This window comes from Cupressus sempervirens, chromosome 5 (assembly GCF_028749045.1).
Source record: "Cupressus sempervirens isolate cs-2001-9-10 chromosome 5, ASM2874904v1, whole genome shotgun sequence".
NCBI lineage: Eukaryota > Viridiplantae > Streptophyta > Pinopsida > Cupressales > Cupressaceae > Cupressus > Cupressus sempervirens.
Genome location: NC_143122.1, coordinates 714686979 through 714703917, shown reverse-complemented (window position 1 = coordinate 714703917; position 16939 = coordinate 714686979). Strand labels below are relative to the sequence as shown.

Below are 16939 nucleotides of genomic sequence, written 5' to 3'. Positions count from 1 at the left end.
TCCATTGATACTGACCCTAGTGGATAGGTCTTTGGAAGAAGTTGAAGCAATAGTATTCTGAGGACAGTCACAATACATACGATCAAATATGCATTGTTGCATGAGAGGAAGATTTCCAACAGTATAGACATTAGTATGTGGAGTCTAGTGAAGTCTAAAGTGTTCGGAGTTGACCTTTGTTAGGTTTATAGAGCGGAGTGGGTCCAAGAGTGATCAGTGATTGGAGAAGGGGAAAGTTTCTATCAAACAAAGAAGGAAAGAAGTTATTAAACTATGAAGGAATCATAACATTCCACTAGCCTCTGCATCATTTTGCTGCCCACCGAACCACATGCCGGGCAACCACGAATCTACAGGATAGTCGAAACTCTGCCAAACAATCTCAGATTTATTATCATTCCTCAGCATTACAAAATTACCAGAATCTAAGAGCACAGCCTGCGAGTATTTGGAGGAAATATTAACAGACCAAAGACATGTGCCCTCTGCGTCGAACAGTCCCAGATTACCTCCTTGAGAGAACTTCAGAACGCCAGGATTGTTCTTCGCAGGGCTCTCCCTATTGGCCACCCAAACGATGAATTGCTCTGGTATGTTGTTGGTATACCAGATGCCAACATACCAGTTCTCGCTTCCATTGGGGTTGCAAAACCCCAATTCAAACGTTCCATTCTTTGAAATTATTGTCTGATTTCCAAAGAGAGAGGCGCCCAACGAAAGAGAATCTCCCGCTTCAGTACGTAAGCCGCCAGAGTTGAAAATTATTATTAATGCAATAACAGTTAACATCATAAATGCTGCAGGAAAGCTGCTCTTTCCGGCCATTTCCGTATTGTTGATTTCATATTAACTAAGTTGATAGGTATTATATATAGTAGAATTAGCATCGTTTTTCTGAAATTATTATGTTTCAAAACGCACCGTGTTTGGGACGAGTGCGCTCATGTGATGTTTCCAGCTCATTTCTCGGAATGACGTACGTAGGTGGTGTTCACAACTCGGAATTGCATAAAGCGATGATGAAGCGAACTTTTGGGGAAGTGGGGATGACCAAGTGGGGATGAGCAAAGTTATTAGGAGGCAGCGTAGAGAGTGCTGTCACCATCACAATTGTCGAGCTATATTTTTTTTCACTGGCCGCATTCGATAGAAGAAAAGTCAAGTGGCTCATCTAGTCATTTCATAATCATTTTTTAAATAATAAATCTATTCCCCAACATCTTAATGGAGTCGTCTATCCTGATGCAAAAAGTGACATGTTCGATGGTGAAAATGACTTAAAGACATACGTTTCGAGGATGGCCATCCATTGCTCCTCCATAAGGTGCGGGCCCATGATGACAACTTAAAACTCTTTTTGTCAAACAGAGTTTAACGGACACAAACGACTCTCATTGACAGAGAATAGCACGCTTGTTGGAAGGAAGAATAGTTAACTGCCGGAAAAGAAAAGACTAAACCGCATAGTTCTGAACAAAGGGCAAGAATGGTGCTCCACGGTTTATATTCAGAAATAACTCGTAAGTTGTGTTCACGCGACCATAGCATTTTCAAACTAGTTTTTGTCACCCATTTCAGGTGGAACCTCTCCGGCAATCTAGATACTATGCTGCTAATGACAACTGTGATAGAGCAAAACTTTGGGACTGGATGGCTGGTTCCCTACCCAAACCATACTAGATCATTGCAGGGGATTTTAACATGATTGAGTTCCGGGATGATGAATGTGGGGTTGTCAAAAATACTTCGAAAGGAAGTGAATCTTTCTTTTGGAATAAATTCAAGAGAAGATTAAACCTCTTAGATCCCGTGGGTAATAACAAAAGCTTTTTTCCAGAGGGTACAAAGACCATTGAAAAACTGGTTCAGATTTTGCATATAATAATTTCTATGAGTAAAGCTTCTTGTCTCTATGCATTATTCTTAAAAGAACAATTCATACTATGGCAAGTCAGTCAGATACAATTGCATAGGAAGATTGACTATGACAATGACTATGAATTTATGGAAGACTGTACTAGCTCTCCACAAATCATGCAAAACCGAATGTTTGAGTTCTACTTGCACGTGATGCTGATGGGTAATAATTTTGAATCAATGCTTAATTTGTATGTTAGAGAGGTGCAGTTGAGGGCATTTCTCTTATTTCTACAGCATCAAGTTGATTTGCAAGAAAAGATAGACAATTCTAGGTCAGCATAAACTAGATGAGTATCCAAATACAATGTCATTTACAAGTCAGTTCCAGGTGTATCATGTGAAATGTGCCTTCTCTACCAGTGTGCACATTCATATTAGCACTCATATTTATATATATTTGTAAATGTATGTTCATATAATGTGTATGTATTCCGGCGTTGCAATAAGGAATGCCATGCATTTTGTATATGCCTAGTGTGACTTCCAAATATATCTCTCTTATACAATGTGTCTTCTCTATCAATTTATAATGTGCACATGCACATGCACACACATGCATATTATAACAATTAGGTCAATAGCATGCATGTTTATGACAGGGGGGCACGCAAAACCTATTGCCCTTTCCATTCTCACCTTTGGGACCATACGAAACCCATCTTGGAATATATGGCAATTCCACGACATCAATAACTACATTGATCAGATATGTGATAAATAGAGAATGTCCTAGTGTGCATTCAAATACAAATTGTCAAGTGGGAATACATCAGTCATATATGAAGATGCCAAGGCACAAGGTTGTCCTAGAAGATAAAATTTAAGGCTTTTACATAAAGGATATTGAGGAGTGTGACCTCAAAAGCTCCATTCCAGTTGATACAATGTATGATTCTATGTTATTAATAGCTAACATGTTCAATCAAATGAAAGATAACATATATAAGCATGTTCATAAATGCAAAATGTGGCACGCAAGTTATGAAAGCAAGACACGAGATAAGAATGCACAGGGCGATATACATATCTAATAGACAATAAAATTTGTGAATGGATTGATGATAAGAATGATGACCTCTAATTTATTGATGCTCCTGATGACTACCAAAGTGTCCTAGCAAATGAACAACTTGAGTGGACCACTAGTCCCAGACAGGGTTTAGAACTAGTAAACAAAACAAGGTGCTACATAGGATTCCTATATTCCCCTAATCACACAAGTTGTGGATACACTACAATCTCGTGAAGGGAACATGGTGATAGAAAACATGAAGAACACGTGCCATTTATCATTTTTTGTAATTTGAAGAAAGGAAATGTATTTTATGAATATGGTACTGGCAATGTTTTAGCATGTGTGATGAAGTATGCAAGATATATCGGTGAAATTTTCCCATAGGGGTGTGATAGCCCATTGAAGTGCCAACTTTTCTCTCTTTTGATACGAGATGAACCTAGTTAGAGAAATGCATCGCACATTAATAAAAGGTTGTGTGCATATTCAAGAAAACTATGGACCCTATCCTACTACTAATGGCCATAATGAAATAAATGACACTTCAAGATCACACTTATCAATAAGGCTATCAACATCAATATCATTCTCTTGAGGAAGAAATAACAACTTTTGAGCCTGTACACAAATTAGAGAACATGTCGATATGCATGAGGTCTCCCTTCAACCTATGCATATTACTGGAAAAGAGCAAGAAGGATGATGATAATTTTTGGGATGAGTTGCAAAAGTTGTGCTTATTCACACGCACCAAGAAATTTGTTCTGTCATCAAAAGATGATGAGTTGCAATAGCAACAAGTGGAGAGTGAGGCCATACCAATAGATCCAAAGGATGTGGTTCACGAGCATCACCAAGAAGATGTGGATGTCATATCTTCATAAGAAAAGGAGGAGACACTTTTAGACTAATAGGATACCATCATTGCACATAGAACACTAGTGAGGTCAAGGTTGATTCCTTAGACCTTGTACCATTAAGAGGATGCCCCATAAGGCATCTAGCTCTGCAACAAAATAAAAACTTGCCCCTAATCATTGCTTGATTTATAGTATTAGGGGGAGTTTAGGAAGGAGGAACAAGTGTGTCTTACTCAAAATCAAGGTTTTCCAGTGCTGGAGAGTTTTTCTATTCTGAGGGTACACTTTTCATCCCTTGTGAAATAGAAAAACCTTCAATGTTAAGCCCATTTCACTATTTAGCAAGGTCAAAAAAGTGTATCCTATGAAATAGCAAAAACTCAGTTACTGCGACATTTTCACGACTTGTGACATGTTGGCCCACTTTAACTTCCCAAAATTTGCAACCTGAGCAGAAAGGCAGATGATTTGGAGGGAAAATTTGTGTACGTGCACTTCTTGGAAATTTGAAAAATCATACCCTACTATGTACATGCATTTACAACAAAATGAAATTAAACAAAGTCGCTAACTGGCTTATCAAACTAGTTGCCCTTCTTGCAAGTTTTGTGGTCAATTTTGAGGAAGCTAACCTTCTCTAGAGATTTAACCTCAAAGTGCATGTCCCACACTTGGAGGTTGTTTCCATGTTATGTAAGATCTCTGTGGGATAACACATCATGAATGGGTGATAACTTTTGTGTCAAGAGTTTTTGGCACACATGGTGGGACATAAATTCATCTACATGAGTCCACCGATAGCCATATAAATATTTGTTCATTGAGAATTTGGGTCTTTTCTCACTAACATCAACCTTCTGAGGAATTTCACCAAACTTCATGGCAACTCTAAGTTCAAATATCTACTGGCTTGAAGAAGACCTAGAGCTGCTATGTAAATACTATTCCTGACCTTTTGTGATTTTTAACATTTTATGTGAATTGCAGCTTTTATGATGTTCTAATCACAAACCAATTTCATAGATATAACCATTCCCCCCTATATAATGAAAATGTTATTCCTAAGCCCTCAAACTATCAATACCAATCACAACTTCAAGATGGCTATAGCCAATATGCTCAAAATCCTCACCATCCTCCTTCCCCTCCTCCACAAGTCTCAACAACCCCATATAAAAGGCTTGAAGATATGATGTTGGGATTCCAAGAGCTAGATCGACCTGAAGTTGTATGAAAGTGGTATGCAAATGGAAATGAGGCTTCATGAACAAAGTGAGTAATTGGTGGTACATGAGAGCTAGCTTGATGAGACTAAGAGGAAGCATGAGATAGACCAAGAACTGGAAGAATATAAAGTCCTCCATGATACTGAGCATAAGAAAGAGGACCCCAAGAATAGCTCTATGCTCGAGGAAGATCGTGGTGATATTCACAAGGTTGTCTATCAACCTATCCCTACTACTATTAGAGGGCAACAAGGATTCGATGAAGATAATTTTTGAGATCACTTGGAAAAGTTTTTCTTATCCATAGACAACAATAAATATACTCCTCATTGAAAGATCAAGAGTTGCAGTAGCAACATATGGAGAGCCATGCCATACCAATAGTTTTGAAGGAGGTGATTCAAGAGAGTCACACAGAAGATGTGGACATAAAATCTTCACATGAAAAGGATGATCCACTTTCAAATCAACATGAAACCATCATTGCAAAACACATTGGAGAGGTCAATGTTGATTCTTTGACCTAGTACCATCAAGAGGATTCCCCATAAGGCATCTAGCTCTACAAAAAAAGAGCCACATAGCTCTACTTCAATGTGGATGGAAGTACTAATTATTATCAGCCACATAGCTACATCATTTGCATCTCAAAAATAGTAAATTTCTTATGATTCTTGCTAGACCATGACATGACCATAGATAAATAGACATTGCAATCAGAAAAGATCCATCTATCTTAACACAAAAACTGGCATGGTACATGGGTAAAAACCCACAAAAAATGATGCATTGCTAATGAAACATTCATTCACTAAGAATTTTTTTGGAGCTTCACACCTTATTAAGAACAGATACCTTGGTTTTAAGAATATTTGAAGCCCTATGAATAAAGCTTCACAACTAAAAACCCTTCTCTCGAAAGGGGAGCTATCTGTTCTTTCGAAAACATGGCATGATATATGAACAACAAGAAAACACAACATCAGAAAATAATACATGTTTTATGAAAAATTCTTTAACAGAGAAATATTGAATTTGATGAAAATTAAAAAGGTTACAAAAGCATAGTAAAAATAGACCCGTCTATTCTAAAACAAAGCAATGACATGGTACATGGGCAACACACAAACATGGCAACAGAAAAGTATACTCTTTTCACAAACATTTGATTCACAGAGAAATGTTGGATCAAAGCTTATGTGAAACTGAAAACTTGGTTTTAAGAAGATTTAGAGTGTAAAACCCTAGAAATATAGCTTGACAACCTTTTTTTATCATCCTCTTGATTCACATCTTAAAAATTATGGCAAACTTAAAATCATTATTAAGTGCATATACTGTACTTGGTTATCCTGTGTCCCCTGTTGGCCTGCAAGTTTTTGCTATCCACCAATACTTGTAGCTGCTATCTCTCCAAATCCCCCCTAAAAAAAAGGGAGCTTGAAACAAACTGGGCAACACAACATATAACATGATGGAAAATAATTAATCTCTTTCAACATCACATTCCTGATCGTCTGCAACAAAATCGTAAAAACTACACACTTGGTTTGCCCCTGGTTCATGTCCAGCAAGCCGCTGCGTGGTTCCCCCGATGTTTCATTTGAAAGTATGAAATTCATTTCTTGCTAACATGCCTAGGCTATTTCAACCATTTTGTTAAAATTTTCTTTCCGACACATTTCCCATTAGTTGGAATCTTCACAACCACACAATCTACGATGCAATTACAGACAACCATCTATTGTACATTGTTAAAGCTTCCAATTTCCTATGTCCACATCCCATTATGTGACGTATGAGCTATATTATTGCACCACATCATGGTGGTATGGTATATATCATTCTAGCTATGCCCCTTGTCATTTTTGGGGTCTGATTAGCTTTTTCTATATCTTACAACTATAAAGATTGTAGTAACTAATGTTAGCATTACATTCTTCTACTTATATTTTTATTATTACTACTCTTATTTGTCAGATGAATTTATTTTTAAAGTTAAAACTCTATTTGTTTTTACCAAGTCTTTTGTTTGGCACGTAAGCCTCCTTTATTTGGATTAAAAAATAGTTTTTTTACTTAAATATTCTAATAAATTTTAATTAAGTATTAAAACAAATAAAAGAAAATATTCTAATAATTTAATAGGTACTATAATAAATGTATTAGAAATTAATTTTTTTTTGATAAACTTAATTTCTAGAAATCAAACAAATTTTTTTTATAGAAGTGTTAAATGACATTATTAGAAGTTCTTTTCAGCTCATTGTATTGTATTTTGTTTACACTTTATTACATTCAAAAAATTATAGAATTTTTCCTTACAAATCTAGTGTCTCCTTATATATTTATTTTGTTGTTTTATTTTTAATTTCTCAAATTTATGATAACATCTACCTTCAAATAATTACTATTTCTTATTTTTCTAGACTTTCTATAATAAATATTTACCATTATGTCCCACCAGTGTTTAAAAAACAAATCAATAGTTAAATTACCTTTTCAGATAGGTAAATGAGTGACTACAATACTAAATTTCACATAAATTGCCTTAGGTCGACTCAAACATGGTCCACATATGCCTTAAATCTCCCAAACAAACATTTACGAAAATGTGTATGCATTCAAAAGGTGTCTCCCTCTGCCCCCCCCGGCCCGCCCTCAAACACACAATCACACAAATAAAATTTACATGCTCAAATTGACAAAAATAGTATAAATCTCATTTTAATAAACTTTTAAAATTTTTGCACATTGATTAAATATAGCTGATTTGCATAATTGAAGTAACCATTTAACATCTATAATCTCATTTCTATGAACTTATCTTTTCTAAGAAGTATTCATGTAAAACACTTATGTAATTCAACACTATGATGAAATTCATCGATTTCAATCTTGTACTCTTAAAAATATAATTCATCAAATCATTCTAAATATAATTTGGATGAATTTACTATTATCAAAATAAACTATCCAAATGCATATAAACATAATCATCAATGTATCATATATATAACATCTTAAGGTAAAACACCACATAACGTCAATAGTATAAATCAATGTTTAAATAGTCAAATAATGTATCAAATTTTGAATCATAGAATATCAAACATGATCGTATCAAATGATATCAATCTCTATTAAAACACCTAAACCATAACAATCTCTCATATCATCACCTTGTCATGCTCATACATCCATTCAATTCTCCTATAAAGGATTTAACATAGAAATTCATATTTAAATAAGTACATACAAGGAGGGGTCTTGCATAGTATATGGAGCTCATAAACTTATCATCTTGCACTCACTTGCAATATGAGACTTACCCACATTTCCTATACCTTTGCATGATGGCTCTAGAACACCATTAAAGAAAAAATTTGAACCTCCTCCAAATGTGGAGATGCTAGTAAATACCTAGACAAAAATTTGGAAATATCATTAAGAAAATAAATCAAATGTTACAAGATATTCCCTTCAATGATTCTAAACTAAACTTTTAGTCATTTGTGTAACTCTTTTTGTATTGTGGTTGCATTATTTTTTTGGTAATTTTTCCACCTAGAAATGATTCTATCACCTATTAATCTACCCAAATAATGTAATCACTATTTATTTCAAAACAAAACTAGTATGTAGAAAAAGATAAAATAAACAATGCAAAATAGATCTTCCCTTGAATTTGTTATTAATGCATGTAAGCACTTATTGCAAGTACCAAAGTTTAAACAAAAATAAACCTATAAATTTTTAAAAAGACTTAATTAGTTTATTTGCTATCATGGTTTATATAATTTATAACATAATATTATAAGAAACCAATAAAAATTCATATATGACTCAATATACTCTAAGAGAAGTGTAAGTGTAAAATAGTTTTAAAAAGGTGTACACATAACCCAAAATCCTATAATTATACATGAACACAATTCTCAACTTATTTGAATACTCATTCAAAATTTTACAACTATCAAAATAATATATTTTTAAGCAGGGAAGAGACCTAGTATCTAACAAGGGGTCCCTATAATAGTGATTGTTTTGTCATAGATATTCTCCAATTATCGTTCATAAAAGAGCCCGAAGAAATGAAAACGTGTGTACTAATACTCAATCATTTTAAGCTCCTATAGCTTTTTTGGTTTTTGATTGACTAATTTGTGCACCACTATTGGAGCATTTCATAAAGACTACTGGGAGATTTGACTACAAGTACTCATGTTCATTTTTGAGCGAGAGATTATTGGTGCATAAACATAGCTAGTTTTGGATGAAGGTTTTGAGCACTTTTTGAGCACTATGCACTCCATAATCCCTACATAGAGATATGTGAATAATCAAAAGCTAAAACCTCACCTTTAAGCTCTTTCCTCACCTACACAAATACACCAAAAAAATTGACAAAATCACATTTACAAATTAGAATTTCTAGATTCGCATAATTAAGATGAACCTAGAATATATACTGAGTACATTAAAATACTTTATTCTAATTTTATCATTAAAATATTTATGCTTACCTTATCAGATTGCATAACCACATATATTATTCTACCTTAAAAATTGTAGAGGTCAGCTGATGTAGGAGCATCTGAGGGTTAAGGTTGTTGACTCATATGTGGGTTTTGGTCAAGATTTACTTCTGGGGGTCATAAATTTTGACTTGGATGCAGGTTTTGGCTGAAATTTTATAAGTAGTTGCATTAGGAGGAGTTATCTGCATTTCTGATTGAGCTCAACTTGATAGGTGGCCATTTTGACATTTTTTTGGGAGCTTGAAATCTTGTCTTGACCTCCAAATTTGGCTTTTTGTGTTTTTTCCATTTTTTTAGAAAGTTGTTTTTGTAATAAATCTAAATTGTATTTTTGATTTTGTTGATTTGTTGGCAATTCGTCTTGCCTTAGTTGGGGGCTTTTCTTGGGAAAAATCAGGATTCAGAGGATGAGTTTTAAAAATTACCAAAAATGGAAAATTCTATTTTAGGCTCATCTAGCTTCTACAAATCCCATTCTATAATCCAAGTACTATTTGTTGGTACCAACCCTTCCCACTACACAAGATATCTCTTGTAGTCACCTTGGTGAGTCTGAACAATCTTCTTATCTAGAATCTGTGCAACCTTTTCTCTTTTTTTGATGTGTATGGTGTGTGACTAGTCTACCACATCCTCCTTTTCAACAAAGGTATCATCACCATTGAAAGTATACAAATAAAAAATATTAAACACAAGAGATATATCAAGACCACTAGGGAGCTCTACCTCATAAGCATTATCATTAATCTTCTTCAAAATATTGAAGAGATCAATTTTCTTATATTTCAATTTATGATAAGTCTCGATAGGAAACCTCTCCTTTCTAAGATAAACCATCACTAGATCCCCTGTACTAAGAACCTGATACCTTTGAGTAGCACCTATATAAGCTTTGTACTACTCATTGTCATCCTACAACTAGTAGAGCTACTCTACAAAGGCTTTTCCATCATCACTGACCCTATCACCCAAGGGAAGCTACACCAAATTGAGAACACCCTAAGGGTTACATGCATAAACAACTTGAAATGGTGACTTACCAGTTGACCTGTTCACTGAGTTGTTATAAGAAAAATTTTCCTGAGGGAATGCCAAATCCCATTGTTTGGGCTTCTCTTCGGCAATACATCATGATGGATTACCTAAACTACTATTGACAACTTTTTCTTTTCCATCAGTTTGTCGATGGTAAGCACTACTGAACTATAATTTTGTTCCCATTTTCTTCCATAAGGTCCTCCATAAATGACTCAAGAACTTAGTATCTCAATCAGAGGTGATCATTTTTGGAACCCCATGCAATTTGACTATTTTAGAAAAGAATAACTTGGCCACCCTAGTAACATCACTAGTTTTCTTACAAGCAATGAAATGAACCATTTTTGAGAATCTGTTCACAACTATAAAGATAGAGTCATTTCCTTACTGTGTATGTGGCAATCCCAATACAAAATTCATACTCAAGTATATCCATGGTTTGACTGTACTAGTAATGGCATATACAATCTGGTGTTCTAAGAGTGTCCTTTGGCTACTTGACAAATTTGACCCCTCTCCACAAACCTAGTGATATCTTGCTTCATCTTTGGCCAATAGTACTTATCTACCACCAAAGCTATTGTTTTATCCTTCCCAAAATGCCTAGCCATACCTTTGCTATGAAATTCTTGAATAATATTTTTTTGCATTGAGCCTACAGGAACACACAGTTGCTTCCCCTTGAATAAGCATCCATCTTGGATTAGATACTCACCTTGAATAGTGTCTACGTGCCTAGGTACTAGATTCTTCAACTAATCAACAACTTCCCAAAAGTCACTATTAGATTCATACAAGCCTTTGATTGCATCGAAGCCAACCACCTTTGTTTCCATGATGGTCAGAAGAAAAACTCACCTGCTCAAGGCATCTACAACTTGATTTTGTTTCCCTGATTTATGCTTCAGAACAAAGGTAAACCCTTGTAGGATAGAGACCCAATTTGCATGTCTAGTGTTCAATTTCTTTTGTGTGTTCAAGTATTTCAGAGCAATATGGTCTGTAAACAACACAAATTCTTTGTCTACTAGATAATTATTCTAGTGCCTCAAAGCTTGCACAATTGCATGGAATTCTATATCACATGTAGAATATTTCTTTCATACATCATTCAATTTTTCACTAAAAAAGATAATGGGCTTACCTTCTTGGGTGAGTACAATACCAATGCCCACATGTGAGGCATCATAGTCCACTTCAAACACTTTGTCAAAATCTGGTAGTGCTAGTATTGGAGCTTCAATAATCTTCTTCTTTAGGTATTGGAAACTCTCTTCAGCCTCTTTGGTCTATGAAAACTCCTGACCCTTAGTGTAGTTTGTCACCAGTGCTACAATGCTGCTAAAATTACAAATTGAATTTCTATAGAAAGTATCAAAGCCATGAAAAAATTCTCACCTTGGTGATACTACGTGGACTATGCCATTTAAGAATGGCTCAAACTTTCTCTAGATCTATCTCGACACCATCTAGAGAAATGACAAATCCTAGAAAAACCAAGCTTGCTTGCATGAACCCACACTTCTTCAAATTAGCATAGAAATTTTCTCTTCTCAATACCCCTAATATGATCCTTAGTTGTTATAGATTTTCTTCCCTTCCCTTACTAAACATGAGTATATCTTCAAAATAAACTACTACAAACTTACCAATGTAGGGATGCAACCCAATGTTTATGAGTCTCATAAAAGTATGAGGTGCATTGGATAAACCAAAAGGCATAACCTTCGACTCATCCCCCTCTCAGATGTGGATTTGATGGTACCCACTTCGTAGATCAATCTTAGATAAATATGTCACTCCAGCAAGAACATCCATCATGTCATCCAAATGTGGGATAGAAAAATGATACTTGATAGTTATCCTTTTGATGGCTTGACTATCTATGCACATCCTCCATGTTTCATCTTTCGTTGGAGTTAATAATGCTAGGACAACATAGGGGCTCATGCTTTCTTGTTTTAATCCCTTTTGTATGAGCTTAGTCACCTATTTTTTTAGTTCTGCATGTTGTGTCAGACTCATTCTATATGCTACTTGATTGTGGAGACTTTCTTCTAGAATAAGATCAATATGATGTTGGATATCTCATTTTGGGGGAAGTCCATTAGGTAGCTCCTCTAGAATAACATCTAAATATTCTTCCAACACTACAATTGCTTTTGGTGGTATAGTCAAGTCTTCCTATTTCCCCTTTTGTACTAAAAATGCATAACAACACCCTCTCACTTTCATCTCCTTGACAATTTTCTTTTTAGATAGCATACTTTTAGTTTTTCCATCACCCTTGAGAGGTAATAAGACTACCTTAGATCCATCCTTCTAGAAGGTCTAAGTATTCCTTTCTCCATTATGAATAACCTTTCTATCATACTACCAAGGATGACCCAAGAGGACATGGCATGTGTCCATCAGAATCACATCACACCATAGCTCATCCTTGTAGACCTTCCCTATGGAAAATTTAACAAGGCACCTCTTATCTATTGTGACTTCACTTCCATTTTAAAACCATGTAATTCAATAAGGATGAGGATGCTTTTCACACTAGAGATTTAGTTTATCCACTATTTCTTTAGAAACTATATTCTCACAACTGCCTTCATCAACAATTACTTGACATACCTTTCCCACCGAGGTACACCTTTTCTAAAATATGTTGGTCCTGAGCCATGAATCATCAATGCCTTTCTCCTCTATATCCTCCTTGGCTAGAATAATCATTTTCCTTCTCATCATGATACTTTCTCCCATATCTGAAGATACTTGTTTAGATTCATTGTCAGCCAGGGCTAGGTTCACTCTAGATGACCCTCCTTGATTTCTATCCTGCATGTTGAAATTGGAACACTCAAAATCCTTGTGGCCTTCTTCTCCACACCTAAAACAAGTGAGAGGCCTTCTCTACTTTTCCCAACCTCTTTCACTTCCGTAGCCTAGACCTCATTGAAACCCCCTTCCTCTTTCTTGATTTCGAGGATCTTGCCTAGTGTCGATATCTTTTTCAGAACCATGAAAAATCTCTCCCCAACCATTATTAGAACCTCCCCAAAATGGAGTTGAGGTACCCCTTCGACCACCTCTATTCCTTTAGTTATATTGCCTCTTCTTCTTTTCTTCTGCCTTCAGAGCTAATTGGTAGGCTTCCTCCATACTATTAACACAATGCATGCTCAGTTTATCTTGAATAGAGAATTTTAGGTCATTCACATATCTACCAACCATCTACTCATTATTTTCTTGATTCCCTATGCACATGGATAGCTTGTAGAACTCATTTTTATAGTCTTGCACTGAAGAAAAGCTTTGCTTCAAATTTTGGAATTTGTGAAAGAGGGTTTGTGAATAATCCATGGGTAAGAATTTTTCTCTCATCTTTTTCTCCATCTTGATCCATGTCTTAGTCTTCTCCTTGTCATCTCTAACTCATTCCTTTTGGAGGTGACCCCACCATATCATTGCTTGTCCTTTTAGTTTTGTGCATGTAAACTTCATCTTCTTTTATTTTGTCATAGGCTTCGATTCAAAACATTTCTCCATCTTGTTTAGCCAGTCTATTAGTTCTTCTGGGTTAAGACTACCAGAATAGTCTAAAATGTCAATCTTTATTGCTTTACTCCTTCCTTCCACAACCCTCAAAACTCTATCTTCATAGCTCATTTCTCTTAGTCTTTCATCTACATTTTCTCCCTCTTCATCATATTCATTTCCTCTTTGTATTTCTTGATTATCTAGTCATTCATTGAGTCATTCAATCTCCCTCTATATATCTAGTACCAATATTTACATCAGTGTGATGCCTCCTCTTCATCTTCCTCTTCCTCTCACTAGTACAAAAATAGCAATATGTGACTAAAAAAACCACTAAAATTTGTATATAGTGACTAAAATCAGTCATGTCACTAATATTAGTTAATATCTAGTCATTTATAATGCTGCTAAATATGCTACTAAACAATTTTAGTCACTTATTTGATCCCTGATTTTGATCATTGATTTAGTCACATATTTAGTGGTACATTTAGTAGCATATTTAATCACATATTTAGTATATTTACTCACATATTTGGTAGTGTATTTAGTAGCATTTTAATAGTATATTTGGTCACATATTTAGTATCATATAAAATACCATATTTAGTCACATATTTGGTAGTGTATTTGGTCATAATAGAGCATGATGGAATCAAATCACCATCCTCCTACTTGTAAAGCAAGTGCTCTTCCATTGAGCTAGCACCCTTTAAAGAATACATAATAAATTATTAGTTGTTTCATTTAATTCTCAATATAGCACCCAAAAAGGTTATGGACTTGTATTTCTTGAAACGGGGGGCAACAAGGCAACATCAAATCAAGTTGATAGTTTAAAGGCTAAGAGATCTTAATCCAACTGACCTCAAAGGTGATGGCCCTAATTTGAACATGATTAGAGAAATACCATTGGAAGACAGTCACATGATTTCCCATGAGTTGGTATCCTCTTCTTAGAGGGGAAACATATCTCTTTCTTGAGGAATTAGGTATTTTATTCAATGTATTTCAACACATCTTTTTGTAATTGTGTGCAAATAATTAGATCTATCCATTATAGCCAATATCTTACATTGTTAGGTTTTTTTTCATTGAGAAGTCTCATTGATCTTATAAAGTCTCATCTTGCTCTATGGAATTGAAGAAAGCTATTTACTCAATCCCATGATATCTTTTGTCCCAACAACTATGAAACTTAGGTTTTTCTGATACTCTTACTACCACCAATATTATGCTCTAAAAGGAAGTTATTTGGTGTTTTCTTAATCATTGTTACCTCTTTGAGTATGTCCAGACTACATTGAATTTAATTAGGGTTTCTCTCTCCCAAAAAATCTCTTTGGTATCTGTATTTATGATTATGAGAATTCACATAGACAAGGTACCCCTACAAATGATGGTTGGCTTCTTTATCATTTTTTGATTATTATTTACTCTTTGTAGATAATGTATTCCTCCTATCTAATTCTGCTAATAGTTTACAAAGAAAATTTGATACACTTTTTGAGTTTCATAATTTTCACCAACCTATGACCAACCTAGATAAAACTAAAGTTGTGGTCATCAACAAAAATAAGGATGCTCTTTCTAGGTTTGATTTATTATACTTAAGTAGGAGTTCAATTTATGGGTCTCTCTCCTACCAACTTACATGTCTTGCCTTTATAAAGGAGACACTAGTGGTATAAGGTGCTCCTGGCTCAAAACCTTGGAAAAGATATGGATGGTTACAATATTTTTTCAGTTGTATATCTATATTCAGTAGGTGCTTATGCTCTCCTCTAGTATTGACAATCTCCAAGTCCTTTTGAAGAAGGGCTTGGTAAAACTATTTTACAATTTTGACATCCCTACTTTCAATATTGTTTCCTTTTTAGGGGGTAAACCCTTCTCAGCATTAGATTTAAGCCTCTGCAATAGAAATGGTTGAAGAACCTTCAAGTGAAACAAATTCTATCCAAGGAGACCCATGTTTAATGCATATCAATTACCAAAAAAGAATAGATAACAAAAGAAATTCTACTAATGTACCTTGTGAAGCTATTGGACAACCTCTTGTTGATCATATTCACTAGATATTTGGAACCATTCATTAAAAGTCTTAGTAGAGCCAAAAATTTCTAGGAGTAAGAAATTCAGTAATGACCAAAATTCATGGAGATTGTTCTGCAAGCATAAGCAAATAGACCATTTAGATAATAGTTAACACATAACAAGGCTACTTGTACTAGCTATAAGACTCATTCTTATTGGACCAACGTCCACAGAGTCAAGTTATATGTCAACATAAAATGTCATGTGAACATAATATAAGCCTTGGAAAGATTAGTGATGCATTATACTTGAAGAGGTGTCCTCGTTATAAGAAGCCTATAATTGGTGTTTAGATTCTCATTGTTTTTGTAAGAAGTGAATTTTCATTCTTAATTTGATGTGCCTCATCAATAATATTGTATTGCCAACTAAATCATTTAAGTGTTGTTTTTTCTTTAATTTCCATCTCAAAACTAGTGAGACACACATCAAATTTCCCTGGTACCAATATATTTTCATAGATGTTTGCCTGCATTATTTAAGAAGGCCAAAAATCATTAGCTAAGTGATTAACAATCCTTTAAAAAGGAAATAGGTTAAAATTGGGAAATTATATTCATCAGTATATACAAACCCTTTCTTCTTCGCTTCCAAGAAGCTCCACTAGCAGAAAAATTGGACAAAATCATTGAATCTCATTCATCCAATTATTGAGGGTTGATTTGGGTGCCACAACCATGTGTGAGCTTGATATTCCTTGAAATTCGTGTA

The 16939-nt window shown here is 34.8% G+C and overlaps 1 protein-coding gene across 1 annotated transcript; it reads right to left on the bottom strand.

Annotated features, from left to right (window-relative positions):
* Positions 1 to 282: 282 nt before the first annotated feature.
* On the bottom strand, positions 283 to 825 carry LOC149557989 (S-locus-specific glycoprotein S13-like). The gene has a single exon (XM_089830542.1). The coding sequence runs from the start codon at positions 823 to 825 to the stop codon at positions 283 to 285; it is 543 nt and encodes a 180-aa protein (XP_089686668.1).
* Positions 826 to 16939: the final 16114 nt, after the last annotated feature.

Coding starts and splice junctions, on each gene's coding strand:
- LOC149557989 (XM_089830542.1), bottom strand. CDS start 825: ATGGCCGGAAAGAGCAGCTTTCCTGCAGCATTTATGATGTTAACTGTT.